Source organism: Heterocephalus glaber, unplaced genomic scaffold (assembly GCF_053883595.1).
Source record: "Heterocephalus glaber isolate CG9 unplaced genomic scaffold, H.glaber_assembly_v1.0 deba00001428, whole genome shotgun sequence".
In the NCBI taxonomy this organism is placed as follows: domain Eukaryota; kingdom Metazoa; phylum Chordata; class Mammalia; order Rodentia; family Bathyergidae; genus Heterocephalus; species Heterocephalus glaber.
The window spans coordinates 16,800,663-16,815,831 of record NW_028258293.1 but is presented as its reverse complement, the minus strand read 5'-3'; the positions used below and the strand labels follow the sequence as shown (position 1 = coordinate 16,815,831).

Below are 15,169 nucleotides of genomic sequence, written 5' to 3'. Positions count from 1 at the left end.
AAAGCAGATTCCCACAGAGTAATTTGTATCTTATGCTTCACAGCATTTCCTTTATAGTAATACTTAACAGCACTAAATTGTAATTACCTTTTTGTATGTCTGACTTGCTCACCTAGAGTTCCCATACAGCAAAGCTAGCATCTTTATCTCAGTATCCCCAGTGCATAGCACAGAGCTTGATGTGTTACAGGCACTATACAAATCTTTGAGCAGAGTGAATGAACTACCAGGATATTAGTTCCATGTGATAACCTCTTCCTCAATACCTACTTTATGGAGAACAAGTTTTCCTTTAAAAATAAAGTCTATTCTTGGCTTCCAGATTCACTAGGACCTTAACTTGTTGATTTTTGATTGCATCAAAAATCTGTAATACCATAGAGCTGCTTTAAAAGTGTTTACTGTCTACTGGGGTTGATGAAATTTGTTCATAAAGTAAAAAAAAAATATCCCAAGTAGCAAATGTATGCACTTAGGAGGTAGTGTTAAGGCAATGATGGAGATGTGAAGAGTTCAGAGCAGAATGGCATAATAACACCTTCCTTGTGCTAGATGTCAATGGATGAGCAAGGCTGGGATGGACAGAAATAAAGAGAGGGCACTGTAAGCAGGGAAGAGCATTTTAAGGAGAGAATGGTATGAGATAAGCTACAGAGGCATGAACATAGATGTGTTCAGCAGACTGAGAAATGCATGACTAGAGCAGGAGGCCTAAAGAAGAAAACTGGGAGGTAATGTTAGAAGTCAGATTTGGATCACAAGAGGAAGGTCCTTAAATAAAAAAATGTTTTATCAGTTCTGGGTACTGAACCCAGAGCTTCTTGGCACATGTGCCGAGTAAGACCTCTGCCACTATGCTCACGTCTTTATTAAACAAAGGCAAGCTCAGGTTTCATTCAAGCTTAGTTTGTTAAAATTTTACAAAAAACAAAACTTTGCATACAAGTCCAAAAAGACAAAATTGAGAAATCAAGGCTTCAGTATATAACTGAGCTTTCAGTGATAAGTGCAAATCCTACTTTTGTCTTGCTATTCTTGCTCAGGATGCACAGGTTAGAAGAATTCACAATCTCATCTAAGTAAACACATCATTACTCAGTCTTGAACTTCCTGTATTCTACGGCAAGAGCAATTCATCAATATTCAAGGATTTTCCCCCCTTAAATTTGATTCTGTTCATAGTCTCAGTTAAGTATGACAGAAGAGAGCTTTCTACCAAGGTCAGGCAAGGTTCCTAGTGATGGAGGTAAGGCCATATGTAACATGGCCTGCTAGGTGGAGTTGCACATCCATGCCATCTTAAACTATTTTTTAAATTCAACCCTGTAAGGCTGACAGTGTTCCTTTAAGGACTAGGTAAAACAAAACAGAAAGCCCAAATGACTTTCAGTGGAACTACAATGTGGAGAGATAAGTAGGAGCTCTGTGCTTTTCGACCCCAACTCCAGATACTTTTTTAACAATACCCACCAACCTCAAAATCTTGATTAAAATTAAGTAAAATAGCCTTAGATAGGTCTGACTATAGCAATATCTGAACATGAGTATCGTATCACAGAACGAGTTTTAAAATATCCTTCCAGCCTTATATTCTATCATCCTTTCTCACACATCCAAGTTCTGGCCTGTCCTTCCCAAGTCTCTCTTGCACCAACCCAATCTCGCTTTCATGAAAATCAACATGTTTAATCAGACTTTTTTTGAGGGCCTTGAAAGTGGGAAGGCAAGGGGACATGAATGGAGGAGGGGAGGAACAAAATGGCTTTGGTTCCAGAAATACCTTAACAGCTCCACTAGGATAAAAGCTATTCTATTTAGTTTTGCAAGAGGAAAAAATTTATAAATCTGATGAGAAAATATGGGTAGACTCACATTATTTGGAAAAAGAATGCTTCAAATCTAGATGCAGTTACTGAAGAAAATACAGAAGAGTACGGTTAATAACGATTTTGGAAGCTCTGTGGTTCTGATGCCTGCCTCACGAGGGGGAAGAACCCGAGTTCAATCCCCGGTACCAAAAATAAATAAATAAACAAACAAACAAACAAACAAACAAACAAATAAATAAATAAAAAGAAAGCAAACATCAAAAAGTTAAAAAAAAAAAAAACCATTTTGGCAAAGTCAAGACCAATTTATCAAAGCTTCCGCTGTGGCCAAAAAAAAAAAAAAGCTTGTACTGAGGCAAAAGTTTCCAATGAAACTTTTTTTGTTGTTGTTAAATTCTTTCATTGGTACATTTTAGGTATACAAGACAATTACATTTCTCAATGGGAATTGTACCTTTACATAATGCATCTTGGTTCTTATCTTTTCCCCATTCCTAGCCCTCCCTGCACCCCCTCCACCCTTCCCTATTTACAAAGACTTTATTTCCATTTTTTCCATTTCTCAGCATTTTTGCTTTCCCTTCTTTCCTTTCCCCTGCCCCTCCCACTACCCCTACCCCTTTGGAACTTTTCTTCCTATTCTGCATTATCGATTATTCATTCTAATCATTGGTACATTTTAGGTGTACAATATAACGACATTCATCATTGGAAATTTGAACCTTTACATAGCCTCTCTTGGTTCTTATTTTTCACCGTTGCCCAGCCCTCCCTTCAACCCCTCCATTCCTCCCTATTGACAAAGATTTTGTTCCTATTTTTCCATTTTCTCATATTAATCCCATTCCATTCTATCCTTTCCCCTAGCCCTTCCACTTCCTTCCCCTTTGCCCCTTTTCTTCCTATTTCACATTACCTATTATACATTTTAGTCCTTATTTACACTTTCAGTTTCTCACACCAGAAAAACTATTTGGTATTTGTACATGTGTGTCCTATTTATTTCACTTAAGAGTATCGCCTCAATGTGCATCCACTGAGCTATAAATGTCTCTAATTTCTCATTTTTTATGGCTGAGTAGTACTCCATTTTATAAAAAAACCCCACATTTTCTTTATCCAGTCTCCAGTTGATGGGCATTTGGGCTGTTTCCAAGTTTTAGCTATCACAAACTGTGCTGCTGTGAACATGGGCGTACATATATGACTGTGGTATGATTCTTTTAATTCTTTGGGGGAAGATCCCCAGCAGTGGAATAGTGGGGTCAAATGAGACTTCCAGTCCTAGTTCTTTGAGGTATCTCCATACTGATTTCCACAATGGTTGCAAGAGTCTACACTCCAACCAGCAGTGGAGCAGGGTTCCTCTTTCCCCACAGCCCCACCAGCATTTGTTATTAGTTGTTTTCATGATAGCAGCCATTCTTTCTGGAGTGAGGTGCAATCTCAGCATTGTTTTCATTTGCATCTCTCAAATGACCAGTGATGTGGAACATTTTTTCATGTATTTACTTGCTATTTCTATTTCTTTGTCTGAGAAATTTCTGTTCATTTCAGATGCCCATTTTCAGATTGGGTCTTTAAATGTGGGAGGTCTGATCTTTTTAAGTTCTTTATAGATTCGAGATAGTAGACCTTTATCTGAGGAAGAGCAGGTGAAGATTTTTTCCCACATTGTGGGTTGTCTCTTCACACTGCTGGTGGTTTCTCTTGCTGTGCAGAACCCTTTTAATAAGAAGAGATCCCACTTGTTGATTGTTTGTGGAAGTTCACGGGCAACTGAGGATTTGTTCATAAAATCTTTTCCTACACCGAGGTCTTCAAGGGTTCTACCTAACCTCTGTTCCAAATGGTTCAGTTTCTATTTTAATATTTAGATCTTTAATCCATTTTGATTTTAGTTTAGTGCATGATGAGAGATATAGGTCTAGTTTTAATCTTTGGCAAGTTGAAGCCCAATTTTTCCAGCACCATTTATTAAAGAGGCTATCTTTCCTCCAGTGAGGGTGTTTGGCTCCTTTATCGAAGATGAGATGGCTGAGTGTGTCTGGCGTTGTTTCTGCATCTTCTAATCTGTTCCACTGGTCCCCAGGTATGTTTCTTTGCCAGTACCATGGTATTTTTATCACAGGAGCTTTGTAGTATAGTTGCAGGTTGGGGATTGTGATACCCCCTGCCATGTCTCTGTTACCTAGAATTGCTTTTGATATTCTGGGTCTGTTCTTCTTCCAAATGAATTTTTGGATTATTTTCTCAAGGTCCATGAAGTATGCTGCTGGGATCTCAATTGGAATTACATTAAATCTATATAGCAGTTTTGGAAGTATGGCCATTTTCACTATATTAATCCTTCCTACCCAGGAGCAGGGGATGTCTGTCCATTTTCTGATATCATCTTCAATCTCTCTTTTCAGAGTGCCACAGTTTTCAGAGAAGAGGTCTTTGATTCCTTTTGTTAGGTTGATTCCTAGTTATTTCAGTGTTTTGGATGCTATTGTGAAAGGAATTATTTGCCCTATTTCTCTCTCAGTGAGTCTGTCATTGGTGTAGAGGAAAGCTATTGATTTTTGTGTGTTGACCTTGAAACCAGCTACTTGACTGAATTTGGTTATTAAGTCTAGAAGACTTTTGGTGGAGTTCTTGGGGTCTTCTATATAGAGTATCATGTCATCTGCAAATAATGACAATTTGACTTCTTCATGTCCTATCTTTATTCCTTTTATTTCTTTCTCTTGTCTAATTGCCGTGGCTAATGTTTCCAGAACTATATTGAACAAGAGTGGTGATAGTGGACATCCTTGTCTTGTTCCTGATTCTAGCGTGAAGGATTTCAGTTTTTGACCATTTAGTATGATATTGGCTGTTGGTTCTTCATAGATGGCTTCTATCAGTTTGAGGTAGAGACCATCTATTCCAATTTTTTGTAGGGTTTTAAACAAAAATGCATGTTGGATTTTGTCAAATGCTTTTTCTGCGTCTATGGAGATAATCATATGGTTTTTGTCCTTGGCTCTATTGATATAGTGTATTACATTGATTGATTTGCATATGTTGAACCATCCCTGCATCCCTGGGATGAATCCCACTTGATCAGGGTGTATGATCTTCTTGATGATCTTCTGCATTCTGTTTGCCATTATCTTATTAAGGATTTTTGCATCTATGTTCATTAGTGAGAATGGCCTATAGTTCTCCTTTTCGGTTGGGTCTTTCTCTGCTTTGGGGATCAAGGTGATGCTTGCTTCCAGGAATGAATTTGGGAGTATTGCTTCCCTTTCAATTTCATTGAGTTTAAACAGTAGTGGCAGTAGTTCCTCTCTAAATGTCTTGTAGAATTCAGCAGTGAAGCCATCAGGGCCTGGACTTTTCTTAGCTGATAAGTTTTAATTACGTTTTCAATTTCATTGCTTGATATTGGGTTGTTCAGAATTTTTAGGTCTTCTTCGTTCAACTTCGGTAATTCATATGTATCTAGGAATCTGTCCATTTCTTCTGTGTTGTCCATCTTATTGGTGTATAGGTTCTGGAAGTAGGTATTGATGATCCTCTGGATTTCTGCTGGGTCTGTTGTAATTTCACCCTTTTCATTCCTAATTGCATGGATTTGGGCCTTTTCTTTCCTTTTTCTGATAAGGTTGGCTAAGGGTTTGTCAATTTTGTTGATTCTTTCGACAAACCAATTCTTGGCTTCATTGATTTTTTGTATCGTTCTCTTAGTCTCCATTGCATTGATTTCTCCTCTGATCTTTATAATTTCCTCCCTTGTATGAGCTCTGGGGTTGTCCTGCTCTTCTTTTTCTAGAAGCTTGAGGTTCAGCATCAGGTTGTTTTATTGGGCTCGTTCTGTTTTCCTAATATGAGTATTCACTGCTATGAATTTCCCTTGTAAGACTGCTTTCATTGTGTCCCATAGAATCCAGTATGTTGTATCGTCATCGTCATTTAATTGAAGGAACTGTCTGATTTCTTCTTTAATTTCCTCTGTGACCCGTTGGTTATTCAGAAGTGTGTTATTCAATTGCAACATGTTTATGAAATTTTTTGAGTTTCTTTTGCTATGGATCTCCAATTTCATCGCACTATGGTCTGATAATATATAGGGGATAGCTTCAATTCCTTTGCACTTACTTAAACATGTTCTATGTGTGAGTATGTGGTCTATTTTGGAGAATGACCCTTGTGCAGCTGAGAAGAATGTGTATTCTGATTTTGTGGGGTGGAAGACTCTGTAAACATCTGTTAAGTTCATTTGTTCAAGAGTTTGAGTTCTAGTATTTCATTACTTATTTTTAGTCTAGTTGATCTATTTGTGACAGTCGGGTGTTGAGGTCCCCCACTACAACTGTATTAGTGCATATATGACTTTTCATGTCCGTTAGTATTTGTTTTATATAGTTGGGTGCACTAGTGTTTGGTGCATAGATATTTATGATTGTCATCTCTTCCTCTTGGATTCTTCCCTTTACAAGGATGTAGTGTCCTTCTTTGTCTCTCTTAATCAGTGTTGGTTTCAAATCTACTTGATCTGCAAAGAAGATAGCTACTCCTGCTTTTTTTCAGGTTCCTGTCGCATGGAGTATTGTTTGCCACCCTTTAACTTTCAGTCTATGAGTTTCCTTTTGAATGAAGTGTGTTTCTTGTATGTAGCATATTGTTGGATTTTGCTTCTTGACCCATTCTGCCAGTCTATTTCTTTTGATTGGTGACTTGAGACCATTAACGTTGATGGTTATAACTGAAACATATTGACTTGTCATTGCCATGACTTTTTCTTTTTGTTGGGTTCTCCCCCTTTACATTTAATTTCTTGTGGTGCCAGATGGGTTCATTCTGCTTTGCTTCCTGGGGTTGTGATCCTCATTGTCTTTTCCTAGGATATTGTGTAAAATTCTTTAGAGTGCTGGTTTGGTAGTCACGAAGTTCCTCAGGTGCTCTTTGTCATGAAAGTATCTTATTTCTCCATCCATTTTGAAAGATAGTTTTGCAGGGTACATCCATCTGGGTTGGAGGCTGTTTTCCTTTAGGGCTTGGAATATGTCACTCTAAGCTCTTCTTGCCTTGATGGTTTGTGTTGAGAAGTCTGCTGTGATTCTGATGGGCTTTCCTTTGTATGATTTGTTTCTTTTCTCTGACTGCTTGGAGAACTTTGTTCTTCTGTTGAGTTTCTGGAATCTTAACAATTATATGCCTATGTGTAGATTTTTTTTGATCAAGGCTTTTTGGAGTCCTGTATGCCTCACTTAGCTGTATGTCAAGCTCTTTTTCCCTGCTTGGGAAGTTTTCTGCCATTATTTCTGTGAAGTTTTTTTATGTCATCTGCACTCTCTCCTGTTTCTTCATTGACTCCAATCAGTCTTATGTTCTTCTTTGCATTGTCTAACAGCTGCTGGATTGATTTCTCATGTTCCCTTATAATTTGGAAGCAATTTTTCTTTTCCTGGTCATTAATTGCAATCTTATCTTCTACATCTGAAATTCTGTCCTCACATTGGCTCATTCTGCTGTGCAGACTTTCAATGGAGTTTTTCATCTCCTGGAAATCTATTTGCATCTGTTTTATGGATTCCATTTGTTTCCTATTTTGGGATTCCATCATGTTCCTCAGCTCCTCTCTAGATTTATTAATCATGTCTTGCACTAGGAGCACAATTTCTCCTGTTATCTGAGAAATTATTTCTGATTTCATTTTTTCCAGATCCCCTTTTGTTGCCAGTTCAGTGGGTCCAGGTGGTTGAGTGTCAGAGTGTTCCATCTCATTTCCCTTTGGGGTTGCTGTAGGTGATCTGGAAGTCTGGTTTTGAGACTTATTTACATGTTTTCTCATTTTGACTTGGGTGGGGGGGGGGCTGTTGGCACCTGCACACATTACCTCCTCTGAGCTGGGAGAGGTGGGACAGGGGCCGGGAGCAGCAGTAGGGATGGTGGCCCAAAAGCCCTTTCCTGTGGGCTGGGAGCAGCGGGAGGGATGGTGGCCGGCAAGGCCCTTCCTTTGGACCAGGAGCAGTGGCACGGCGGCTCAGAAGTCCCTTCCTCTGGGCTGGGAGCGGTGGGAGGGATGGTGCCCCAGAAGCCCCTTCCTCTGGGCCAGGAGCGGCGGGACAGAAGGTGGCCCCAAAGCCCTTTTCTGTGGGCTGGGAGCAGCGGGAGGGATGGTGGCCGAGAAGCCTCTTCCTCTGGACCAGGAGCAGTGGGACGGTGGCTCAGAAGCCCCTACCTCTGGGCCGGGAGGGGCGGGACTCAGTACCATGGTCTGGTGGTCGGGTGTCCTCTGCGTCTTTGTAGTGTGGAACCAGGTGGCTGTACAGAGGAGCCGGGTGTGTGGGGGGGTGTCCAGTGGATTGTTGCCGGGGTGCGGGCTGATTTAGTGTGTTCCGGGTGACTCCTGACCTTGGTGGGGCGTGTGCAGACTTGCCTATCTGCAGCGGGCTGATTCGGCGTGTTCCGCGTGACTCCAGTGAAACTTTAATAAACTATTTAACCTTTTTTGCTTCAGTTTCTTCCTCTTAAAAACAGAGATAATTTGGGTAACCAAGTAGCCTCACTTGATAGAGGAAAGCTCTACTTTACAAAATACCAGCTAATAAATGTAAATGGAATGACAAAACAGAAAATGACTTTTCTAATGAAATTACTGATACAGGGAAGAATTAGCAACCAGTATTCATTTATAATCTTTAGGTAATTCTTTGTGAGGAACTGAGCATTCTTTTGCCACAGCCTCTTGAGTTATGGAATTACAGGCACATCCTACCACGTGCAGTGGGAGATGAACATTCTTATCGTGTTAAAGTAACAACTTACTCTTATAATAGAGGAATGAGGTTGTCACTCATTTAATGAAGAAGATTTAAATTATGCCTTTACATGTACTTATAGCTTTAATTACAGAAGTTAGAGGAATAAACTGAAGGACAACACAGAAGCGGTACAGCAAATCCAGAAGTAGGACAACTGGCACAAACTCTTAAATAGGGCAGTGTCATAAATAAAGAACTATTCACAACTGAGAGATCTGATGTAATAGTTATAAAATGCAGTCCTGGTCTGGAACCTGGTTTGGAGAGACCAGCTAAAAAGACATTTCTAGGGAACAACGGGAAATTTTAATGTGGATTGACTGATACTAAGGAATCAATTTTCATTTTGTTGGGTGAGATAAAATATTTTTAGAAAAATATTAAAATATGTAGAAGTGTAATATGATATACTTTTAAAATGACTAATGGGGTTAATAATAAGTAGTATTTATCACTCGCTCCATAAAATTTACTTGAATTTAGTTCAGATGCTTAGAGCACTGGTATTATTCCTTTGTGATAGAGAAGGAAGCCTTCACTATCACTAATAAATTTTGTATAAATCATTTATTCACTTTCTGAGAACCTCCTTAAACTAAGCACTAGGCCACGTTAGGTATGTAATATCCAACTTGACTTCTCTCATGGAGTTCATAGCCTATGTGACTGAAGAAACAGTACTATACAGTACACTGGTCTAAAGTGATATCACGGAAATTCCAACGTTTCAGAGCATGTGAAAGATGGCTCGAGTAGCCACGTAGAGGAAAGAGAAAATAAAGTGGGAAAAGGGTAATTTCTAGCGAATGTCATTAGATCATCACAATCATCCTCTAAGATATACAGAGTATTTATTATAGCCACTAACAGATGTAGGAACTGATGCTCAGAAAGTCTGAAAGATTTATCTCAGACACTTGCCCAGTATGCTCTTCACTATGAATAAGACTCTACATCTCATGACCCTAAACTATTTTTCCTACCAACACTCATACCAACTATATCATTTCAAATCTCCACCATACAATTCTCATCATATTTGTGTTTTCTGTACCTCAAACACATTAAGTTCATTCCTACCAATACCTCTGCACTTGCTATTTTCTCTGCCTACAATCCTCCTTTTCATCAGATGCCAGCTCAAATCTCTCTTCCTTAGATAGGCCCTCCCTCTCTTCCCAACATAAAGTGGCCTTCTTTCTAGCTTTGAGAATAAGCAGCTAAGTGCAAAGTGGTGAAGGCAAGCACTGGTGAATCTCATATGTGTCAGCAATTCCATTGGTTTTTAAGCCCCAAATCTTCCCACAAAAATTCTGCTTCTGGTAATTCTTTCCATGTCTCAGGAGCCCATTACTAGGATCTCTAGCAGCTCAGCCAGGTCCTTGATTAACACTATTATCTTCATTATCATCATCATAAATATATACTGATAAATTACTATGTGCCAGGTACTTTTAAGCGCTTTTCATGTGTTAACTCATTCCATCCTCACAATAATCTTATGAACCTATTAATGCTCCTACTTTGAAGAAACTGAGGGACAACGTTTACATGCCTTCAATTAAGTCACAGGATTTGAAGATAAATAATCTGGCTCCAGAGCCTAACTCTTACACTAACTATTCCTTGCTATGCAGAACAAAATAAAAGAAGCATCTTACAAGGTATAAGAAGAAATTTATTTAAATCCTAAAGTAAAAAACTATCTAAAATGTATGCCTTTAAATAACAAAGAAATTTTGTAATTTGTATTTAACTTGAAAATAAGCTATTATCTTAGTTTTTTTTTTTTTGGTACCGGGATCGAACTTGGGTCCTTGCACTTGCGAGGCAGGCGGCGGAACCACTGAGCTAAATCCCCGGCCTCCACATTAATTTTTAAAAAGTAGTTTTTAATTCTACTGGGTTTCAAAGATTACCACTAGGCAAAAAGCCTTGTCAGCTTCGTGGGACTGTACACATGCATGCCCCCACATACCACACGGATTTGTAGGCTGTGAAATAGAGCAAGCTACGGCAGAAAAGACAAAGTCATATCCCTGTATCACTATGGAATCTTATGAAATAAATCATTCCTAATGATCTTTTTTCTCAAAAGAAAGCTGATTTTTATTATTTATTCATCTTCTACATAAGCATTTACTATCATTTGTCAGAATTTTTCTCAAACTAGTTGAACTATTTTCTAAATAGAACCCAATTTTTTAATCTTGTTTTTTCAAAAGAGAATTAACAGTAAATAATGAAAACGTCTTACCTTCTATTCCCAATCTAATCTTCTTAAGACCCCTCTCCTTCAAGACTGATTTGGCCACATCTCTGTTTTCAATATACTTGAAAAATCTATATAATTTTGTGCTATAAATAACTGGAAACAAAAAGACAAAAACATTTCATATTAAAACCAAAGTACAGCTGGGGATTTAGTTCAGTGGCACCACGCCTGCCTCGCAAGTGCAAGGTCCTGAGTTTGATCCCCGGTCCCAAAACAACAACAAAAAAACCCCAAAGTACTTAAAGATGAATTTAAATCCATCTTGATCATCAAAGGAGCCCGACAGCCCCAAAAGCCCAAATAATAGATGCACTAATGCCAAAGGAGGGCTAGCCAACATGACAGGACGATATTCAGTACAGTTAATGTAGAAGCAAATGTCTACCTAAGTGGAAACAAGAAAAGCTATGATAACCAATCTGGTAACCCAATCCATAGGAAGAATCTCTTTCTGAAAAACACAGGAAGAATTTCTTTCTGAAAAAATCTATCATATACACACTGATTGGAATGGGATCTGCCCCAAGTTTCAAATAAGAGAACCAAAAGATGATATCAATAACACATCATTATCTAGCTAGCAAAGTAAATGACTTTGCAAAGATGCCTACAAGGCCTAGAGAGGGAAAAACTGCCTTATCAAAGAATATAAAACAGTTACATTTTACTTTTCATGGATTGAGCAACTATTAGTAATTCCCCATAAGGCAAAGACCCTCCCCACAAACTGTTTTCCATTCAGGCGAACAGCCCCATTTAATACTGATGTTAAAAATGGCAGATTCGAGCACGTTCTGCCTAGGTTAGTCTGTTTAGAGCAAACTGGCTTTGCAAAGGACAGACATTCCACTGACAACATGTTGAGTCTTCCAAATGTGCTGGGAACTTCAGGGAGTTAGACTGATGGACCTTCCTCGCCTTCTTTCTTTCAGGTGAAGTAATCTCCCTTAAAAGGTGAACTGCAGAGGTTTTTTCAAAAAAAGAAAAACATACTCACAAACCAAACCTGCTGGTTTAAGAGCCAATAAAGGAAAATACGTATACAAATTCTACTTATGGGATAAATCTGTGATTATTACTAAATCCTTAAGATTACTGATACTTAAAGATTTTTTGACATCTGAGAAAGGACGAAATGTTTAGGGAATCAGGTTGAGATGATTATCTCTATTTCCTCAAATGTATCTTCTTTAGGTTGGAATTTCTTGGCACAAAGGAAATAGACAAATTAAGTAAAAATGCGTTTCAGTCTTTTTAAGCTTCAAAGCTTAAGATAAAAAACAAAAATAAAATTGAAATGGAAAAGAAAAGACCAGGCCTACTATAATTCCTTCATCACTATAATCTTGTTTTCTGTGTTCTACAGTTAGCCCTACTTTCTTGGAGTCAATTTTTTTGAAACTTAAAATATATAAATAAGCTTGTTCATTCCTCTTTCCTAACAGAAAATAATTTTGTATATTTTTTTAGTTTTAGTATCTCATTTTTCCTGTGTTTGTTCAACCCTTTATTCCATGTATTAGAAAACCATTGTCAGAAAAGAAGTGAGGGTTAAGGAAGTACCAAGAGAAATACCTATTATTATCCAAAAAAGAATTATAACACTCAAGTATACAATGTAGAGGAAGTATCTCAGTGTCAACTCTGAAAGATGCCACTTGTATTAAAATGATTGCTTGGAAATCTGAAATCTTTCTTAAAAGTCAAGAAGAATACCATCTGGAGTCAGCTTTTTTGCTATTTATTAGAAAAGGGTATATAAAATGGAAACACAAGAGATTAAAAGGCTTTGGTGCTTTCTATATTCCTGTAATTAACTCTAATCCTTACCTAGTTAACAGACTAGATTTTACAGAACAAGAAACTAAGCTATTTTACCACGCTTCTTAAGCCATTCTTTCAGCTCGCCTCCATTTATGAAACCGCTCAAAAATGCTAATACTGGGTTCATCAAGAAGAATAAGATACTATAGATTTTCTAACAAAAAAAAATCAAAAGACTCTAGCCATAAAAGCTTGGAAGTGGAAAGAGAAAAAATTCAATGCTGCTCAAGATATGCTGGTATGGTATGGTGAGAAACACCTAAAGAAATAAAGTTCTAGAAAGCTTTGTGAAAGGCCATTATCTCTTCTAGGAACACATATGATATTTAAAAAAGAAGCGCTTGGAACTTGAAGTTACCCTCAGAAAATCAACCAAGAGCAAACCACTTCTGTGCATGACAGAGCTGGACACGCTTTCTGTACAGGTCTGTACAGAAAATACTTTGGGCTTTGCGAGCCATGCAGTCTCTGTTGCAGTACTCTGCCATGATAGCATGAAAGCAGCCACAGGCAATACATAAAACTTTATTTATAAAAACAGGCAGCAGGCTGAATTTGACTCACAAGCTAGTCTGCTGATCCCTGGTGTATGGTACGAGCTCCATGTATTTTCTTTACAAAACCTGTCCTTCAATTAACATTATTTTAAAAAAAAGATAACACGATGATTCAGGAGAGAGTAAACATGCCACAATACTTACTTTGTGAATATTCTTCTCCCATCTGTGGTGGATACTCTTCATCCCAGTCAACCACGTCATCATCTGTAAGCACCACTATATGACATTCTCGTTCCCCACTCTGGGCACTAGCTACCATGAGAGGGAGGATCATTTCTTCCAGATAAAATTCAAATTGTCTACGAGCACCATCATTTGATAACTCATGCATCAGGGCACCTGAAATGAAACCCATAAAAATATCTTGATTTTTTAGGGGGGTTAATAAGTAAAAAAAAAAAAGAAAAGCACAAATAAAACACCAGATTAGTGGTCATCAATTTGGGATACTACACCTGATATATTGGTATTTAGTCACCAAAACTGTCAGAAAAAGGCTGCTAACAGTAGAGAATGACCACATTTAATGGATGAAGAATTAGGTAACAAATAAGAGAATCATAAGGAGAAGACGTAAAATAAGAGCCAAAGAAAAAGTCAAAATGAAATGGGTGACTTCATAGTTAGACCTAAAGGAAATAAATGCCTTTAAAGATAAGGTTGACTTGGGCTGGGGAGTTAGCTCGGTGGTTTCACCGCCTGCCTTGCAATGGCAACAACCTGAGTTCAATCCCTGGTACCAAAAAAAAAAACAAACAAAAAACGATAAGGTTGCCAAAATTATCAATAAATTTAATGTTGTTCAAAATCCTCTAGCCAACTTAATATAGTAAAAAAAGAAATTAAAAACTTATTTTACAAGAGAGTCAATTATCTACTAAGAATATATGAGCAATGGGGCCAGGGATTTAGCGCAGTGGTTCTGGTGCCTGCCTCACAAGCGCAAGGTCCCAAGTTCAATCCCTGGTACCAAAAAAAAAAGAATATATGAGCATCAACTGAAAGGCAATTACAAACAAACAGGATTTTGTGAGGTAGCTATTATAGTTTAAATGTGAAGTGTTCCCCAAAGATTCATGTATTGAAAGCTTGATCCCCAATGCAGCAATATTCAGAGGTGAGGCCTAGAAAGGTGATTACTCATGAAGTACTCCTTATAAATGGATTAATGCATTGATGAATTCATAGCTGAATGGGCTACTAGGAGGTGGGGCCCAGTTGGAGGAAATGGGTCACTGGGGGCATGCCTTTGAAGGACAGATCTTGTCCCCAGTTTCCCCTCTCTCTCGGGTTCTATCTCTGCTTCCTGATTGCCATCAGGTAAGCCACTTTTGAAGTTGCTGTCTCCGGAGAGATAAACTCTGGTTGAACCTGTGCATGTGCTTTACCTGGTGTTATTAAAAAGACCTAGAAACATGAGGTTAAAGATAACCTCCCAGATTTACACATGCAGGATCCCAGATGTTTACTGTCCTTGGTAGGTGAGTTCTTGATGTTCCTATAAAAACTCTTGTTAATAGTTTAAAAATACACTGTTCTGGCACATAGGCAAAAATATACACTCCTTGTTTCTAATTGCTTAAAAGCTGGCTAAAAAAATAAAGTTTGTCTTAGCTCCTTAAAGCTCTGACCCCCTGCGCCTCGCTGTTTTGTGTCTTTCTTTTCTAAGTAAGACCTTCTTCCTTTGGGACTCCCGACACATTTTTCTCTGCCATGCACTGCTGCCATGTTTCTGCCTCAACACAGGCCTAAAAGCAAGAGCCAGCTGACCAGGAACTGGAACCTCTGAAACTCTGAGCCAAAACAAAGCATTCCTCCTTTAAGCTGTTTATGTCAAGAATTCTGTGACAGCAACAAAAAGCTGACCAATATAATGGTTAAATT

At 38.3% G+C, this 15,169-nt stretch overlaps 1 protein-coding gene across 17 annotated transcripts in view; it reads right to left on the bottom strand.

Moving 5' to 3' along the window:
• Nucleotides 1-15,169, bottom strand: part of Btbd10 (BTB domain containing 10) — a 78,584-nt gene that overhangs the window by 13,598 nt on the left and 49,817 nt on the right. For 10 of the 17 annotated variants that reach the window (XM_087211628.1, XM_087211630.1, XM_087211633.1 and 7 more), the window contains 3 exons: nt 13,427-13,624; nt 11,756-11,860; nt 10,884-10,994 (listed from right to left, as the gene is read on the bottom strand). In XM_087211628.1, the coding sequence (XP_087067754.1) occupies nt 10,884-10,994; nt 11,756-11,860; nt 13,427-13,624 (414 nt within the window). The remainder of the gene's footprint in view (nt 1-10,883; nt 10,995-11,755; nt 11,861-13,426; nt 13,625-15,169) is intronic. The other 7 variants (XM_021263831.2, XM_021263829.2, XM_013074704.3 and 4 more) reach the window with 1 other exon arrangement.